This window comes from Indicator indicator, chromosome 9, assembly GCF_027791375.1.
Source record: "Indicator indicator isolate 239-I01 chromosome 9, UM_Iind_1.1, whole genome shotgun sequence".
Taxonomy (NCBI): Eukaryota; Metazoa; Chordata; class Aves; order Piciformes; family Indicatoridae; genus Indicator; species Indicator indicator.
Genome location: NC_072018.1, coordinates 28,420,920 through 28,439,009, shown reverse-complemented (window position 1 = coordinate 28,439,009; position 18,090 = coordinate 28,420,920). Strand labels below are relative to the sequence as shown.

General features: G+C 60.9%; 1 protein-coding gene and 3 non-coding genes across 5 annotated transcripts; 3 read left to right on the top strand and 1 right to left on the bottom strand.

The window, feature by feature from the left end:
- The first annotated feature begins 161 nt into the window (after positions 1 to 161).
- Positions 162 to 326, top strand: LOC128969185 (U1 spliceosomal RNA). Its single transcript, XR_008489151.1, has one exon. It is a non-coding gene; the product is annotated as a U1 spliceosomal RNA (small nuclear RNA).
- Positions 327 to 755: 429 nt separating this feature from the next.
- LOC128969184 (U1 spliceosomal RNA) lies at positions 756 to 919 on the bottom strand. The gene has a single exon (XR_008489150.1). It is a non-coding gene; the product is annotated as a U1 spliceosomal RNA (small nuclear RNA).
- Positions 920 to 2,060: 1,141 nt separating this feature from the next.
- On the top strand, positions 2,061 to 2,224 carry LOC128969189 (U1 spliceosomal RNA). The gene has a single exon (XR_008489154.1). It is a non-coding gene; the product is annotated as a U1 spliceosomal RNA (small nuclear RNA).
- A 411-nt stretch (positions 2,225 to 2,635) lies between these two features.
- Positions 2,636 to 17,910, top strand: CAD (carbamoyl-phosphate synthetase 2, aspartate transcarbamylase, and dihydroorotase). Of its 2 annotated transcripts, XM_054383805.1 has the most exons (44): positions 2,636 to 2,720; positions 2,963 to 3,102; positions 4,174 to 4,303; positions 4,501 to 4,643; positions 4,905 to 5,046; positions 5,621 to 5,792; positions 5,876 to 6,061; positions 6,144 to 6,256; positions 6,388 to 6,533; positions 6,614 to 6,745; positions 6,945 to 7,178; positions 7,264 to 7,485; positions 7,811 to 7,999; positions 8,209 to 8,333; positions 8,433 to 8,566; positions 8,647 to 8,759; positions 8,846 to 9,096; positions 9,610 to 9,856; positions 9,963 to 10,061; positions 10,157 to 10,381; positions 10,478 to 10,660; positions 10,769 to 10,987; positions 11,084 to 11,251; positions 11,322 to 11,504; positions 11,584 to 11,688; positions 11,769 to 12,017; positions 12,200 to 12,281; positions 12,467 to 12,633; positions 12,734 to 12,898; positions 12,976 to 13,107; positions 13,188 to 13,389; positions 13,466 to 13,656; positions 13,725 to 13,865; positions 13,948 to 14,043; positions 14,118 to 14,259; positions 14,912 to 14,956; positions 15,041 to 15,195; positions 15,278 to 15,352; positions 15,467 to 15,679; positions 15,875 to 16,000; positions 16,566 to 16,721; positions 16,796 to 16,897; positions 17,018 to 17,112; positions 17,811 to 17,910. In XM_054383805.1, exons 1-44 carry the CDS (start codon positions 2,636 to 2,638, stop codon positions 17,908 to 17,910), a joined length of 6,720 nt encoding a protein of 2,239 aa, XP_054239780.1. The 2 variants fall into 2 exon arrangements, with proteins under 2 accessions (XP_054239780.1, XP_054239781.1); XM_054383806.1 differs by lacking the exon at positions 7,811 to 7,999.
- Positions 17,911 to 18,090: the final 180 nt, after the last annotated feature.

Genomic DNA, 18,090 nt, shown 5'->3' with positions numbered 1-18,090 from the left:
AGCGCCGGGCACGGACACGCGGGTAGAGGCGGTACATGAATGTGGACAGGATGACGACGTCGGAACAGAGCGTGGTGGGATGTGTGAGGTGTCCATTGGGATACCCATGTGCTCAGTGTGCACCCGGCGGCGGGTGGTGTCGGCGGAGGGGGCAATACTGCATACTTACCTGGCAGGAGACACACCATGATCGAGCAGGTGGTTTTCTCAGGGCGAGGTTCATTTTTCTCACTCCGGGCGTGCTAATCTCTGCGATTTCCCCAAATACGGGAAATTCGATTGCATAATTTGTGGTTAATGGGGGACTGCGTTCGCGGTCTCCCCTAGTTGTGTGGTGACAAAAATAGAGTTGTATTCTAACGTAGCAATGCGCTCCTTGTTTATGAGTTCTGTGCTTAAAAGTGGTTTGTTTTGTGGGACTTCTTGACCCTGAATCACTTTCTCCGAAAATGTTAGGAAGGGAGCAAGGGCCGATTACTACACTGCGGTATCTCCAGTCGGTGGGGCGGGTAGCAATGGCCGAGGCTTAGCGGTTCTCACACAAGTCAGGGAAATTCTGTGGTTTTCTGAACCGCCGATCAGAGCGAAGCAGTAACTGACAGAACGAGGTCACCAGCCTGGAAACACCAAAAGCTCTGCGTTTGCCCTACCAGAGGAGGTACCCCATCATCTCTTCCCAACCCAACTGGTTAACGGCTCTCGTAATTTAGGTATTTGCCCCACAACCAAATTACCTATTTTTATCACAGTAAAACCAGGAGAGAGCGCAAACGCAGTCCCCCACTACTACAAATTATGCAGTCGAGTTTCCCGCATTTGGGGAAATCGCAGGGGTTAGCACAGCCGGAATACAAGGGATGAACCTCGCCCTGAAAAAATCACCTGCCTGATCATAGTGTCTCCCCTGCCAAGTAAGTATGCTCAATATTTCGCACGACCCGCCGCTCGCCGCCGCACACACACTAAAGACACGGAGACCTCACACACCACACGCACACCCCGCACATCCCATCACGTCGCTTCCCGATATGCATGTCTCACCGACATCCCCGTCCCACTACTGCCGTCGTGTCCGTACCCCTCTCTGCGGCGGACCGATGAGCTCCCGGCACTCTGCGCGGTGTCTGATCTGCATGGCCCCGCCCCCGTCCCAAGGCCCCGCCCCGCCGCTTCGTGGCGCTCCTGCCGGCTGCCGCGCGGTCTCCGTGGTTCTGTCCCTCCAGCCAGGTCCCCTCCCTTTCCCTGCTGTAACGGGACGGGGCCCAGACCGGCACACGACGCGCCGTTCAGGAGCGAAGCTGGGGCTCGCGGGACGCGGCCCCAGCCTGTGAGCAGGACCCGGTTCCCGCGGCTGGTGCTTGGCAGGGTGCTGCGGGGTCGCGATGCACAATCGGCAGCGGTGACGTCACGCAGCTTCGCAGCGGCCACTCCGCAGCGCAAACGAGCGGCCCCGGCCGGTAGATTCTCGCCAGACCGTTCACCCCTTCGTTAATCCGGTCTCGCCGAGGCCCCGGGCCGCACTGGCACGTAGCCCTGAACTGCCTCTGCCCCGGGCGCTCGCACTGGCTGCTCCAGCACGGCGGAGCCTCTCGGGTCCTTCCTGCCTCCGACCCCGCGGTTGTCCCGCTCCGCCGGCGCTGAGGCTCCGGCCTGGTCTCCTACGGCTATGACAGTTGAAGCAGGCGGGCAGGACGCGCCAAGGGGCGACGACCGAGAGGCCTTGCGCGGTGCCTGCAAATGCGGGACTCATCGTGGGGGGCCTTCGGAAGAGAAGCACGGGCAGAGACTGCGCCGCTGCGGGCAGACCCACCACTAAGCGACAGGGCGGGGCCTTGGGGCGGGGCCATGCAGATCAGACACCGCGCAGGGTGCCGGGAGCTCACCAGTCCGCCCCACCACCAGGAACAGACACGGGCGGCAGTGGTGGGACGGGGTGTCGGTGAGACAGGCGTGTCGGGAACCGACTCGATGGGATGTGGAGAGTGTCCGTGTGGTGTGGGGTGTCCGTGTGCTAAGTGTGTTTGCGGCGGCGAGCGGCGGGGTCGTGCGGAATACTGAGCATACTTACCTGGCAGGGGAGACACCATGATCAAGCAGGTGGTTTTCCCAGGGCGAGGCTCATCCTTTGCACTCCGGGTGTGCTGACCCCTGCGATTTCCCCAAATGCGGGAAACTCGACTGCATAATTTGTGGTAGTGGGGGACTGCGTTCGCGCTCTCCCCTGGCTTTCCGGTTTTATAAAAACAGAGTAAGAGTCTCGCACTCGTTTTCGAACTTTCGACCAAACCCGTCACTTTTGAGTTTTGTTTCTTTCATTAGCAGTCTCGTCAACTGGCGCCTCCGTATTCTTGCCGCACTCCCGTGGTCGTGCTCGGAGTTGTTGCGCTCCTCTCAATTTGTAGGAGTCTATCCTGCCCGCGCTCGGCAGCCGGGCACTTATAGCCGCGAGCGGTGGAATCGCTCCTGTCCCGCAGGTTACCACTGGTGAACCAGGTGCTACAGCCGCCCCGCCCCGGAGGCTTGCTGGGTCCGGCCCCGCCCCGGATCCTCCCGTTGTCGCTGCCTGCTGCCGCGCTGCACGCGCCTCTTCACTCGGTCGCCGCCGCGGAGCTGCCGGAGCGCACGTGGAGCCGCCATGGGCCGCCTGGTGCTGCAGGATGGGACGGTGCTGCACGGACGCCCCTTCGGGGCTACTGGGGCTGCCGTGTCTGGAGAAGTCGGTGAGGGCGGGCGGGCGGGGCTAGACTGCGGCCGGGACGGCGGCGCATGCTGGAGAGCAGCCGGAGGGCGGCGAGCGGTACCGGGAGGGGAGGGCACTCGGCGACAGGAGTGGGGGCTGCCTTGGGTGATGGGGAAGGATCATCCGTGCCAGGGGCTCGCTGTCTCTGCCGGCGGGATGGGGGGGATGGGCAGGACGGAATGCGCCGTCCTGCCATCCCCAGCCCCGCTTCCTTGTCCGCAGTATTCCAGACCGGCATGGTGGGTTACCCGGAGGCCCTCACCGACCCGTCCTACAAGGCGCAGATCCTGGTGCTCACTTACCCACTGGTCGGTAACTACGGGGTGCCCCGGGACGAGACCGACCCTTTCGGCCTCAGCAGGGTGAGCGGGCGAGGACCAAGGCAGAGGGCAAGGGGCTGCGTGACCGTGCAGCGGTGCATGGGGCACCCTGTGCCTGTCTGCAGCACAGCGGTCAGCGGGACGTGGGGCATCGCGTCCCGGTCACGGTGCCGCCGCAGCTCCCGGCGCTGCCAGCCGTGGTGGCCAGCGCGTGGCTGGGCGGGCCGGTGCAGGGTGCCAGGGCGGGGGTAGTGCGAACACCGGGGAGGCACGTGCGGCAGTGAGCGGAGGTTTGACGCCGATGTCGTGGGGCCCGAAGTGCTCCAGTTCGACCTGTCTCCAAGAGAGAACCAGGGCTGGGCTGGGGGGCAACCCTTGAGTGCTGCTGTTGTATATGGTTCTGCCAGGTCCCATGCCCCAAGAGTGGGGCAATGCAGAGCTGCCCCTGCTGCCTGCTCAGACCCCATCCCCCTCCCAGCTCCTAGGCTCCACTAACCATCCCGGGACAGAGTCCAGGCTCCGCTGTGGTTTCGGGCCTCTCCCGCGCTGACCCTGGAGACTGTCCTGCCCTTCCCAAGTCCCTGGCCCTGCTCTCACCATCCGCAGCCCACTCAGGGTTTCTGCTGCGTTCCTGCAGTCCTGCTCTCGGGAACCAGAGCCCTAATCCCGTGGGGCAGGACCCACTGGTGTGGGGGTCCCGGTGGGGTGCTGTGCCAGAGGGATCGATGCTTTCTTGTGTGCTAGTTTGAGCTGAGGGGTCCCACGGTGCAGGGGGCTGTGGTGCAGCAGTGGTGGGGGCCTGGACACTCTGTTCTCGGGCTCCCAGAGCTGAGGGAGCAATCAGATGGACCAAGCCCCAACCTTGCAGAGCTGGGTGTGGGGTATAGTGGGGAGTGCTGGCAGCCTGATGTGCCATATCAGAAGGCCAGGGGAAGGGTGGGGGTGGCTGGGTCTGTGTCATGGGCACCTGTCCCATGGGGCACTTTCAGCCCTGGTCTATAGCCATCCTGCTGTGTCCAAAGAGAGCAGCCAGATCACGTGCCTGAGAAGCACACAGGGCTCCTCCTAGGCTGGTGGCTTTCCACCTGGCCATGTTGACCCTCCACCCTGCAGTGGTTCGAGTCCAGTAAGATCCACGTGGCTGCACTGGTGGTGGGCGAGTGCTCGAAGACCCCCAGCCACTGGAGTGCATCACGCTCTCTTCACCAGTGGCTGAAGGAGCAGAACATCCTCGGGCTGGAAGGTGAGCCTAAGGGGACTGTGGGGTTGAGTGTGGGAGGGACCTGGGGGCTGGAGACCAGGGGCACCAAGTTCTGGACCAGGCTTCTCTACACGTTGGGATTTGCCCCCTGGAGCTTGGCATGCTCTTGGTGGTTGGGGATGCAGTGTGGTGATGCTTGGGGTCAGGGCCATGGAGTTGTGTCTTACAACCTGCTGCAGGGGTTGATACCCGGGCCCTGACAAAGAAGATTCGTGAGAAGGGGACACTGCTGGGGAAGCTGGTGCCTGATGGGATCCCCGAGGAGAGCCTCTGTTTTGAGGACCCCAACAAACGGCACCTGGTGCAGGAGGTGTCACTGAAGGTGGGGCTAGAGGGGCTGGCTCCAGACTTGGGGCTTTGTGGGGTGGCAGAGAGTGCTGGCAGTGGGATGGAGGTCTGATGGGGCTGAAGGGGTTGACATTGGGGTGGGGAGTGGCAGAGAGGTCTGGTGCTGGGCTGGGGGGCATTGGGGTGGCAGGGATCTGGCAATAGGCTGGTGGAGGGCTGGTGCTGGGCTGAGGCTTGTCCGAGGTAGCTGGTCCCAGTTTGGGAGCTGGGGTGCCTCACACTCATTCCTCCACAGACACCCCGTGTGTTCAACCCCGGCGGGTCACTGCGTATCACAGCTGTTGACTGTGGTCTCAAGCACAACCAGGTGCGGTGCCTGTGCGAACGAGGGGCAGCCGTCACTGTGGTGCCCTGGGACCACCCACTGGACATCACAGGTGAGGTGGCAACAGCTGGGGGCATCACAGAGCCTTGCCCTGGGGTGAATGGGGCAGGGCCCATCTCCTTGGCCAGTAGTTGGGGCAACAAGGAACTGTGTCCTGCTCCATGCTGGAGGGTTGGGGAGACTAAAAGTTGTCTTTCCAGGGGGCTCAAGCTCAGACTCCTGTCTGTGACATTACAGGGATGGGGGACATGGGCTTGAGATGCCTTGCTCTGCTTGGGATGGGAAACTCCAGATTGTAATGTGATCCTTCATATGGGGGACTGTGAGGGGCTGTGAGATTTGGGGGACCCTTGCAGCTAAAAGGATGAGTGTTGTGGCATTTGTGGAGTTGGTGTGACTCTGCTGGAGTGGCAGGGGTACTGTGGGCTCAGGCTGCTGGTAGCTGGGGGGGCTGTGCTGCAGCTCAGTAGGACTTTGGCAGGGCTGGGGGTGCCCTGCTATGAGTCTGCAAGGCTTTTGGGGAGCTGGAAGATTCTGCTGTGGTGCAGCAGGGGTTTGGGTAGTGGGCAGGACCACACTGTGGCCTTGGGGGTCACTGTTCTGATCTCGCTGCTGTCTCGGCACAGACTTTGATGGACTTTTCATCAGCAATGGCCCCGGGGACCCGCAGCTCTGCCAGGTGACAGTGTCCAGTCTGCGCCGGGTGCTGGACATGCCCCAGCCCAAGCCAGTCTTTGGGATCTGCCTGGGGCATCAGCTGCTGTCACTCGCCATTGGTGCCCACACCTACAAGATGAAGTGAGCAGGGTTCTGGGGTAGAGGCGACCACATTGGGGTCCTGGCTGCCCGGGGGCTGACTGCCATCCATCCTGCCACCCCAGGTATGGGAACCGTGGGCACAACCAGCCGTGCCTGCACGAGGACACACTGCGCTGCTTTATCACAGCACAGAACCATGGCTTCGCAGTGGAGGCAGGCAGCCTGCCACCTGGCTGGGCCCCACTCTTCACCAATGCCAATGACGGCTCCAATGAGGGCCTTGTCCACCAGCACAAGCCCTTCTTCAGGTGGGTGTGGGGACAGGGCTGGAGGGGCCGGGCAGGGGGCACAGATCTGTGCACAGCCCTGCCTGATGCCCTTCCTCTGTAGTGTTCAGTTTCACCCAGAGCACCGTGCCGGCCCCACGGACCTGGAGGGGCTCTTTGACATCTTTGTGGAGACTGCACGGGACTTGCAGAGTGGAGAAGGCAGCACCCGGACAGGTGGGTGCAGGATGGAGAGGGGATGGCTGCATCCTTGGTCTTGGGACAGGACCAGGGCACAGGGGTGTGAGGCTGGGGCTCTGCAAAGGGCTGCATGTGGCCCTGCTTCCACTATGTCCCATGTCCCTCAGTGCGGGAGCGCCTACAGGATTGGCTGACCTACACCAAAGTGCCGGCAGCAGGTCAGAATTTGGTCCGGCCCCGCAAGGTGCTGATCCTGGGATCTGGTGGCCTCTCCATTGGGCAGGCAGGCGAGTTCGACTACTCGGGGTCACAGGTGAGTACCCACCCAGTGGGCACGGGGAGGCAGTGAGGGTCACCAGGGCCACCAACCGTGACCTCTCTGCTCCCTATAAGGCCATCAAAGCACTGAAGGAGGAGAACATCCAGACAGTGCTGATCAACCCAAACATTGCCACAGTGCAGACCTCCAAGGGACTGGCAGACAAGGTCTACTTCCTCCCCATCACCCCTGAGTATGTCACTCAGGTGAGCACCTTGGGACACTGGAGTGGAGGGGGCAGTTTTGGGGGCTGGGGACTAAGAAGGTATCTAGGGGGCCATGGGATGGCAGAGAGGCTAATACACAAAAGGAGGAGGTGGAGGGATGCTTGTGGGGCAGCATGGGCACAGGATGCATTTTGTGGAGCCACCATAGGTCCCTGCCCCACTGCCCTGTACTCCCCAGGTGATCCGAAATGAGCGTCCTGATGGGGTGCTGCTGACCTTTGGGGGACAGACGGCCCTCAACTGTGGTGTGGAGCTGACCAAAGCAGGTGTGCTGGAGCGGTACCACGTGCAGGTGCTGGGCACCCCGGTCACCTCCATTGAGATGACAGAGGATCGCAAGGTCTTTGTGGAGAAGATGGAGGAGATCGGGGAACACGTAGCACCCAGCGAGGCTGCTGCTTCCCTGGAGCAGGTCAGGGCGTGTTCAGGGGGCTGGGTGGGGTCCAGGATGCTCTCCTCCCTGTGTACATCATGACTCATCTTGCTGCTCTCTGCAGGCTCAGGCAGCAGCTGACCGCTTGGGGTACCCAGTGCTCGTGCGCTCTGCCTACGCCCTCGGTGGTCTGGGCTCTGGCTTTGCCAACACCCGGGAGGAACTGGTGGCACTGGTGAGCCAGGCCTTCACTCATACATCCCAGGTCCTGGTGGACAAGTCCCTGAAAGGCTGGAAGGAGATTGAGTACGAGGTGGTACGGGATGCCTACAACAACTGTGTCACGGTACGGGTTGGGGTGACACGGCCAGGGCTCTTCTGGATGCTGGAGGTATGGGGTGCAGGTCTCTCACTGGACCTCATCCCCAGGAAAGGCTCCCCAGCCCCTTCTATGCCACTTGGAGCTGCACACCTTGAAGCAGACCCCCACACCCTCTGTGTTCTGTGGGGGCTGCAACATATGGGGTGTCCTTGGGGGTTATGTCTTGGTTCTGCAGGGAGCTTCTGTCATCCACTAGGTAGGGGAGGGGGCAGTGGGAGCTGAGAGGAACCTGTGAGGGGTGGTGGGTGGGGACCACTCCAGCTTGTAGTAACCTGCTGTCCACTGCCAGGTGTGCAACATGGAGAACCTGGACCCACTGGGGATCCACACGGGTGAGTCCATTGTGGTGGCTCCCAGCCAGACCCTCAATGACACTGAGTACTTCATGCTGCGACGCACAGCTGTGAAGGTGGTGCAGCACCTGGGCATCGTGGGCGAGTGCAACATCCAGTTTGCCCTGAACCCTGAGTCTGAGCAGGTAAATATGACCCCCACCCTCAAAAGCCCTGGCTAGTCCCTGAAAGCCCTGGGCTGCCCCTTGCCCTGCCCCTGGCTCTCCCCACATTCATCTCTGTCACTTTTTGTGCCCTCCATGTGTGAGTGGCATTTTGGTGCCACCCCAGCACCAGGGAGATGCTGGGCTTGGGGAGCACATCCTGCTGACCCCACTAACTCTGCTGCCTGCAGTACTATATCATCGAGGTGAACGCCCGGCTCTCCCGCAGCTCAGCCCTAGCCAGCAAGGCCACTGGCTATCCTCTGGCTTATGTGGCTGCTAAGTTGGCCCTGGGCATCCCCCTGCCCATCCTCAGGTAATGGCACTACTGTGGCGCAGGACAGGGCACTGCCCTGGCAGCCCCACACTGCTGCTTTGGAACAGCCCTGTTCACTGATCCCCATTCTCTCCCCAGGAACTCTGTCACCAACTCCACCACAGCAAACTTTGAGCCCAGCCTTGACTACTGTGTGGTGAAGATCCCACGCTGGGATCTCAGCAAGTTCCTGCGTGTCAGCACCAAGATTGGCAGCTCTATGAAGAGTGTGGGTGAGCGCAGGGTGGGCAGGAGCGGGGCAAGGGGGTCGATCATCGGTGTGGGGTCCAGCTGCTCATGGCCTCATCCACAGGGGAGGTCATGGCTATCGGGAGGAACTTCGAGGAAGCTTTTCAGAAGGCACTGAGGATGGTGGATGAGAACTGTGTGGGCTTTGATCACACTGTGAAACGAGCCTCAGACGTGGTGAGTGGCAGGAAAGCATGGGGAGGTGAGGGTAGGAGGTGGCTGGCAGGCTCCTGCCCAGCCACACTCACCTCCTGGCCTGGCAGGAGCTAGAGACACCAACAGACAAGCGGATCTTCGTGCTGGCAGCCGCACTGCGGGCTGGCTACTCCATTGAGCGACTCTATGAGCTGACCAAGATCGACCGCTGGTTCCTGCACAAGATGAAGAACATCACGGACCATGCGGAGCTGCTGGAGTCATACCGTGAGGAGCAGAGTGCTATGCCACCCGCTGTGCTCATGCGGGCCAAGCAGCTTGGCTTCTCTGACAAACAGGTGGCCCTGGCTGTGCTCAGGTGAGGCAGGCGGCAGTGGCCCTGCTCTTCTCTGAAAGAGAAACTCCTAACAGCTTATACTATACGCTCCAAACTTAAACTCTCTCAGCTAAAGTTAGATTTCTTTGTGGAACACACTGAATTTCACCATTCTCTTGCATTTCCTGGTAAGTGTGACCAGGACCTTCAGCAGAAACCACCCCTTGGATAGGCTTAGCCTCTCCCAGAGGAGAAAATACCCAAACAGTTTCCCCTAACAGATTCTTTTCTCAAATAACAGGAACTTGATTACCTTCTATCTTTTGTAACAAATCTGATTGTGCAGGTCCAGCTTGATTTACAGAATCTCTATTTACCAAACAGGTTGCTTGTGCTAGATGTTTCTCCCAGTTTTTCAAAGTTCCACCCCGCATGGCTTTCAGAGTGGTTTTCAGCAAACCATTGAAGCGTTCAATCTTCCCTGCAGCTGGTGCATAGTAGGGAATGTGGTGTATGTCCCATGCTTTGTCCTGGCACTCACCCTGTCCCTTGCAGCACCGAGCTGGCCGTGCGGAAGATGCGGCATGACCTGCAGATCCTGCCAGTGGTGAAGCAGATCGACACGGTGGCAGCAGAGTGGCCAGCTCAAACCAACTACCTGTACTTGACCTACAACGGCACTGAGCACGACCTGACATTCCGCGAGCCCCATGTCATGGTCATCGGCTCTGGCGTCTACCGCATTGGCAGCAGTGTTGAGTTCGACTGGTGTGCTGTGGGCTGCATCCAGGAACTCCGCAAGGTCAACTGGGCCCCATGGGGTCACTGGCTCAGGTGTCCCTGGCCAGAGGATGAGCTGGGGAGGAGCAAGGGGCCCATGGCCTCACCCTATTCTGCTCCCTCGGTAGATGGGCTTCAAGACCATCATGGTGAACTACAACCCTGAGACAGTAAGCACTGATTACGACATGTGTGACCGCCTCTACTTTGATGAGATCTCCTTTGAGGTGAGATGGCCTGGAGGCCCTTCCTGCTGTGGGGCAGGATGGGGGTTGCCTTGGGCTCCATCCTATTTATCTCTTTGCCCCATGTGGTGTCATAGGTGGTGATGGACATCTATGAGCTGGAGAATCCTGAGGGGGTGATCCTGTCCATGGGTGGACAGCTGCCGAACAACATCGCCATGGCCCTACACCGGCAGCAGTGCCGCATCCTGGGCACCTCCCCAGAGGCAATTGACTCAGCTGAGAACCGCTTCAAGTTCTCCCGCCTGCTCGACTCCATCGGCATCAGCCAGCCCCTCTGGAAGGAGCTCTCTGACATGGAGGTGGGGGGCATGGGAAGGGGACGATGAAGGCAGTGGGGCTGCCCTGAAGGGGACTGGTCCTTGACACGTTCCCTGAGGGTGTCATCTCCCTCACAGTCAGCCAAGCACTTCTGCTGCAAGGTGGGATACCCCTGTGTCGTGCGTCCCTCTTATGTTCTCAGCGGTGCTGCCATGAATGTGGCTTACTCAGACAGTGACCTAGAGAAGTTCCTGAGCAATGCCGTGGCTGTGTCGAAGGAGCAGCCTGTTGTCATCTCCAAGTTCATCCAGGAGGCCAAGGTCCATCCAGGAGGCTACTCCAGCCCCTGAGCACCCCTGGTCCCCGTGAGAGCCTGATCGTCCTACTCTGGTGCTAGTGCTGGGCCATAACCATGCTCCTACTTGCAGGAGATTGACGTGGACGCAGTGGCCTGTGACGGCGTGGTGGTAGCCATTGCCATCTCGGAGCATGTGGAGAATGCTGGGGTGCACTCAGGTGACGCCACGCTGGTTACACCCCCCCAGGACATCACACCTAAGACACTGGAGCGTATCAAGGCTATTGTCCACGCCATCGGGCAGGAGCTGCAGGTCACCGGACCCTTCAACCTGCAGCTTATTGCCAAGGTGCCTCAGTTGGGGGGTCATGCCAGCTGGCATGGTGTGGTGTGGGAGGGTGTTTTGCAACCTCGCACGAGCCTTGTGCTGTCTGCTTTCCCACAGGACGACCAGCTGAAGGTGATTGAGTGCAACGTCCGAGTCTCCCGCTCCTTTCCCTTTGTCTCCAAGACCCTGGGGGTGGACCTGGTGGCATTGGCCAGCCAAGTGATCATGGGTGAGGATGTGGAGCCCGTGGGGCTGATGACTGGCACAGGCATTGTTGGTGTCAAGGTGAGCAAGGGATGTGGGGGCTGGGCTGGGGCTTGTCTTTGGGCAGCCCCTGAGCCCTCTCTGCCCCTAGGTGCCCCAGTTCTCCTTCTCACGCCTGGCGGGTGCTGATGTGGTGCTGGGTGTGGAGATGACCAGCACAGGTGAGGTGGCCTGCTTTGGGGAGAACCGCTGTGAGGCTTACCTGAAGGCCATGCTCAGCACCGGTTTCAAGATCCCCAAGAAGAACATCCTGCTGACTATCGGCAGCTACAAGGTGTGTAGGGCTGGGGCAAGGGACACATTGGGAGCCGGTGCCCCACTCCACTCTCTCACCAGTCCTGGGGCCATTGCAGAACAAGAGCGAGCTGCTTCCAACGGTGCGGACCCTGGAGAACCTTGGCTACAAGCTGTATGCCAGCCTTGGCACTGCTGACTTCTACACTGAGCATGGCATCAAGGTTGGGGCTAGGGGTTCAGTGGGGCTGGAGATGATCTTGGGGGAGGTGTGAGGGGTCCTGATGGATGTCGTTGCTGGCAGGTGATGGCTGTGGACTGGCACTTTGATGAGGCAGATGGTAGTGAGGCCGGTACCCGGGAGACTCAGCGCAGCATCCTAGACTACCTGGCTGAGAATCACTTTGAGATGGTCATCAACCTCTCGATGCGCAACTCAGGGGGCCGCCGGCTCTCCTCCTTTGTCACCAAGGGCTACCGCACTCGGCGCCTGGCTGTTGACTACTCCGTGCCCCTCATCATTGACATCAAGTGTACCAAGCTCTTCGTGGAGGTGGGCTGGGGTGTGGTGAGGCCGAGGGATGGCTGGGGTGGGCGAGTCATCTTGTGACTGCTGTAGGGTGGGTGCTGTGTGTGGGCATTGCTGCTGTAGGGTCAGTTTTGGGGTGCAGCTCAGAGGTGTCTTCATCCTGGCCCTGTTCCTGAGCCCTGACCCCACAGCTGCTGTCTCTGCAGGCTCTGGGCCAGATTGGGGCAGCCCCTCCACTGAAGATGCACGTGGACTGCATGACCTCCCAGAAGCTCATCCGTCTACCAGGTTGGTAGGACTGGGGCCATGGCAGGGGGATGGGGGCTCCACAGGTGCAACCGGGGCAATGCTGGGAGCCATGCTGGGGGCTCTGAGGGTGCTCCGAGGACAGGAGACATCTCCCTGCACTGCCAGGGTGCCCACGTCACCCCATGGCTGGGGACTACCTGTGCCAACACTGCCCCACTTCCCAGGGCTGATCGACATCCACGTCCACCTCCGTGAGCCAGGTGGCACACACAAGGAGGACTTTGCATCAGGCACAGCAGCTGCCCTGGCTGGTGGTGTCACCATGGTGTGTGCCATGCCCAATACCACTCCTGCCATCACTGATGCCGCCTCCTTCACCCTGGTGCAGAAGGTGAGGGGCTGCTGTCTTGCCCAATGCCCATGTCCCTTAGATGGGCACTGGTGCAAGCTCTGGTGCCCCGGCCTGGCACCCACCACCTCTTACTCCGCAGCTTGCTGAGGCCGGTGCCCGCTGTGACTTTGCCCTCTTTCTGGGGGCTTCCTCGGAGAATGCCAGCTTGCTGGGACCCCTAGCTGGGGCAGCTGCTGGGCTCAAGCTCTACCTGAATGACACCTTCTCCAGCCTGCGGATGGATGACGTGTCACTGTGGATGGAGGTGAGCCACAGTGGGCACAGCGCTGGGTCCACCTCCTGGCACTTGTGCTACCCAGCCCTATGTTATCTATCCCACAGCACTTTGAGCAGTGGCCACGGCACTTGCCCATGGTGGCACATGCAGAACGGCAGACAGTGGCTGCTGTCCTGATGGTGGCCCAGCTGTACCAGCGCCCCGTGCACATCTGCCATGTGGCCCGCAGAGAGGAGGTGAGTGGTGGGGGTACTGTGGAACCCAGCGACAGGGGGCAGGGCTGTCTGGGGCTCCCACCTCACCATGGCTCTCCCAGATCCTCCTCATCAAGGCAGCCAAGCAGAAGGGGGTGCCGGTGACCTGCGAAGTGGCTCCACACCACCTCTTCCTGTGCCGGGATGACCTGGGGCGCCTTGGGGAGGGCCGAGCGGCTGTGCGGCCAGCGCTGGGCACACGCCAGGATGTGGAGGCTCTCTGGGAGAACATGGACACTATTGACTGCTTTGCCACGGATCACGGTGAGCTCAGGGGAATGGTGGGAGCGTGGGGAAGGGGCAGCAGTGGATCTCCCCAGTGACCAGCCCCATCCTTCAGCCCCCCACACACTGGAGGAGAAGCAAGGGCAGGAGCCACCTCCTGGCTACCCTGGCCTGGAGACGATGCTGCCACTGCTGCTGACTGCCGTCTCTGAGGGACGGCTCACTGTGGAGGACATCATCCAGCGCCTCTATGAGAACCCCCGGAAGATCTTTGGGTTGCCAGCACAGGAGGACACCTACGTGGAGGTTGGTCCCTGCCCCCGCACTCCTGATCTGGCCCTGGCCGTGCAGCCCCTGAGTCACTGTCCTGGTAGGTGGACCTGGAGCATGAGTGGATCATCCCCAGTGCCATGGCCTTCTCCAAGGCCCACTGGACACCTTTTGAGGGCATGAAGGTGAAGGGAACAGTGCGAAGGGTGGTCCTACGTGGGGAGGTCGCCTACATCGACGGGCAGGTAAGGTCATGGGTCTCGTTACCCTAGTATCTAGGGGTTCTCCCATCCCGTCACCAACAATATTGCCAACCTGTGGCTGCAGGTGCTGGTGCCCCCTGGATATGGGCAGGATGTGAAGAAATGGCCCTCAGGATCTGTGATGGCACCACATGCAGCCCCCACCAAGGAGAGCACAAAGGTACCAGGGGTAGGTGTCGGGCTGGTAAGGGGGGTCCCTTTCCTGCTCTGGCTCAGCTCAGTCTCTCCTTGCAGACGCCTGAGCGGCCCCGGCATGTGGTAGCTGCTGAGATGCTGCGGGGCCGAGCTTCCAGCCCCCGCCGAGCTGGTCCTGCGGGTGAGGGACGCTTTCACCTCCCACCCCGCATCCACCGGGCCTCTGATCCTGGGCTGCCAGGTAGTGGGGCATAGGGTGCCATGGGGCAGTGTAGCGTGGTGGGTGGCAGGGCAGCAAGCGTGTGCCGCCCAGGGCCATGGCTGGTTGGCCCTGCTGACACCGGCCCTTGTGTCCCGTTCAGCGTTCCGGAGGCTGGGAGCCGTGCACCGCCCGGGCGCCCGAGGCACCGGTAATGTTGTAGGGGGGACTCACTCAGACAATGAGACGCGGCCGTACTAATGGCACTAACCGCAGCCAGGAGTGCATCCTCCCCCAGGTGCCGTACCGCCCACAGGCTGCCCTAATGCCAGCCCAGCACAGGCCTCTTCCTGCACCTTGGGATGAGGCTGGGCACCGCAGCACAGGGCATGGCTGCGCCTGCCTGCTCCCTGCCCGGACGGCACCTCAGGGACCTGTCACCTGCCAGAGTGATTTGGGTTGCGTCCGATTGGGTTTTGTGGGGCACATGGGGAGAGGGGCACAGCACTATGCTGAGGCTTCACCAGTCTCTGGGTGGCCATAACCCTGGCGTCAGAGCCTGCCATGCTTTTGCCTAGTGCTGCTGAGTGCCGGGAGGGTTGTGCCGTGCTGCCAGCACCCCAGGAGGGCGAAGCCCAGGGTGCCACAGCTGCTCCCACCCTCTAATGCTGCCACTCTCCATCTCCCACTCCAGCTGAAGATGCCCGTGACAAGGCCAGCAGGAAGGCAGTGGAGCCAGGTGAGTGCTGTGGGAATCTTGAGTTCTAGCAGCAGGCTGAGCTCCAGGACCATGTCAGCTGACCACACGCTCTCCATGCCATAGATCCAGCTGTGATCCAAGACAGCTACTTCTACCCACTGGGCCCCTTCCCACGTCAGGCATCACCCCAGGGCACACCCCACTTCCAGACCTCCCCTCTGCTGCACCCCCTTGTTGGCCAACATGTGCTTTCTGTGCAGCAGTTCTCCAAGGAACAGGTGCCTGGGCTGGTGGTGGGCACCGGGATGGGTGGGGGAAGTGTGATGCTTGTGCCTACTGCTGAGCCACCTCTCCCTGCAGATGTCACATCTGTTCAATGTGGCACACACCCTGCGCATGCTGGTGCAGAAGGAGCGGAGCCTGGACATACTCAAGGTGAGATGGACAAAGAGCAGCTCCCCAGGCACTCCAAGCAAGGCTATGGGAGCCATGTGCCACACACAAGTTCTGCTGGGCTCCCCAAGTTAATGAATGGCGTGGCACCCATAGGGCAAGGTGATGGCATCCATGTTCTACGAGGCAAGCACACGGACCAGCAGCTCCTTCGCAGCAGCAATGAGCCGGTTGGGTGGCTCCGTCCTGTCTTTCTCAGAGGCTACCTCCTCGGTGCAGAAGGGCGAGTCACTGGCTGACTCGGTGCAGACAATGTGCTGCTATGCTGACGTGCTGGTACTGCGGCACCCCCAGCCAGGTGCCGTCGAGGTGAGAGTGGGGTGGTCACATCATGCCCCAGTGGCACTGCAGGTCTTGCCTTGATAGTGACAGTGGTGAGCTGTGTTATGGGGCAGGGCTGGGTTCTCCAGCGGGGCAGGATTCGGGAGCAGGCGTCAGGTCGTGGCCTGCTGGATTTGGCAGGAGCTGCATCCTGCTCGCACTGAGCCCTGTCTGTGCTTTCAGCTGGCTGCCAAGCACTGCCGCAAGCCGGTGATTAATGCCGGGGACGGGGTGGGGGAGCATCCAACACAGGCACTGCTGGACATCTTCACTATCCGTGAGGAGCTGGGCACTGTCAATGGCATGACGGTAAGGGGCTATGGGCCTGGGGGGCTATGGGCAACATGGAGCTGTGGGGCTGGAGCAAAGGGGCTGTTGGGAGCCATGGGTTGGATTGTTCTGCTTGAGGGTCAGGAGGCTCTACAGAGGGGTCTGGCCAGGCTGGATCAATGAACTGAGGCCAATGGGACCAGCTGGCGAAGGGTGTAAAGCGCAAGTCTTGTGACAAGCAGCTGAAGGAAGTGGAGTTTTTAGCCTTCAGAAAAAGAGGTTCAGGGGTACCTCGCTCTCTACAGCTTCCCAAAAGGAGGTTGGAGCAAGTTGTGGGTTAGATTCTTCTCCTGAGGAACAAGTAATAAGACAAGAGGAACCAGCCTCACATTGTGCCAGGGAAGGTTTAAGTTGGACATGAGGAACAATTTCTTCCAAAGAGGTTGTCAAGCCCTGGACCAGGCTGCCCAGGGCAGAGATGGAGTTCCCATCCCTGTAAAAGCTGCGTAGATGTGGTGCTAAGCGATACGATTTTGTGGTCACCTGGCAGTTCTGGGTTAATGGTTAAATTTGATGAGCTGATTCCAATGGCCACTCTCCCCAGATTACCATGGTGGGCGACCTGAAGCATGGGCGTACAGTGCACTCCCTGGCCCGTCTGCTCACCCAGTACCGTGTCAACCTACGCTATGTGACTCCCCCTGGCCTCCACATGCCCCCTGACATCACCAGCTTTGTGGCCTCCAAGGGTATCAAGCAGGTGAGTCAGTGGGATGGGGGGTTGAGGGCCCTATGCCCCCTCCATCCCCAGTCCTGCTGACAGTGCTGCCACAGGAGGAGTTTGGGAGCATTGAGGAGGCGCTACCAGACACAGATGTGCTCTACATGACTCGCATCCAGAAGGAGCGGTTCCACCTGGCTGAGGAGTATGAGGCTGTGAGTGAGGGGCTGCTTGAAGGGACCCCTGGGTATCACCTAGGTGAAGGGGACAGCAGTGGGGTAGGGGCTCCCTGTTCTGGAGCTCAGGGTTGTGTCGATGTGTGTTCTTTCCCGTAGTGCTTTGGGCAGTTTATCCTCACTCCCCACATCATGACCCGGGCCAAGGAGAAGATGGTGGTGATGCACCCCTTGCCTCGTGTCAATGAGATCAGGTGGGGATGGGGGAACTTGGGGACATGGGGCCGGGCTGTGCTGGGTTTGGGGGTGTTTCAGGGTGATTTGGGCTGTGGTGTGCTCAGTGGGTTCTGGAATGGCTGGGATGTGGGTGTGCTGGTGGGATTGGGAGGGGTCTGTGGTGGGCTGTGCAGGGAGAGCAGGTGGGGTGTCTTTGAGGAGCTAGGGTGTGCTGGGTGACGGGGGCTCTGGGGGCACAGGGGCTGCAGGGTGTGCAGGGGTGATGGAAACTATGGTGTGCTGTGTGGGCAGAGGCGGGTAGTCTAGCAGTGCTGAGACTGTGGTGTCTTGGGTAGGGGGCTCAGACATGAGCAGAATCTCAGGCCGATGGGGTCTGTGGCGGACTCTGGGCGTTTGAGGGTGCTGGGATGTACTGGGTGGAGAGGGGAGCAATGGGGGTCTCTGAGGTGGAGAGGTCTCAGGCCGATGGGGTCTGTGGTATGCTGGGAGGGGACCTCTGGAGGGGTTCAGGAGCGCCGGAGGCTGTGGTGTTGCTGGGCACGGCGGGGGGAGGGTGTTGTCTCAGGTTGATGGGTGCCGGCTGGGGTTGGAGGGACGAGGGCTCTGGCGTTGCTGCGTTAGAGGGTGCGGGGCCGGGGCTCCTCTGCACTGAGGGCTGGGCCCCGGGGGAAAGGAGGGGAGGGGTCCTAGTGACGTGGTTACGTCACTGTCCCAGCGTGGAGGTGGACTCGGACCCGCGCGCCGCGTACTTCCGGCAGGCGGAGAACGGGATGTACATGCGGATGGCGCTGCTGGCCACTGTGCTGGGCCGCTGACTGACAATAAACGCCGTGCTGGTCCCCGTGGGTGTGTCATGGCTCCGCGCCGCCCCGTGGGTGTGTCATGGCTCCGCGCCGCCCCGTGGGTGTGTCATGGCTCCGCGCCGCCCCGTGGGTGTGTCATGGCTCCGCGCCGCCCCGTGGGTGTGTCATGGCTCCGCGCCGCCCCGTGGGTGT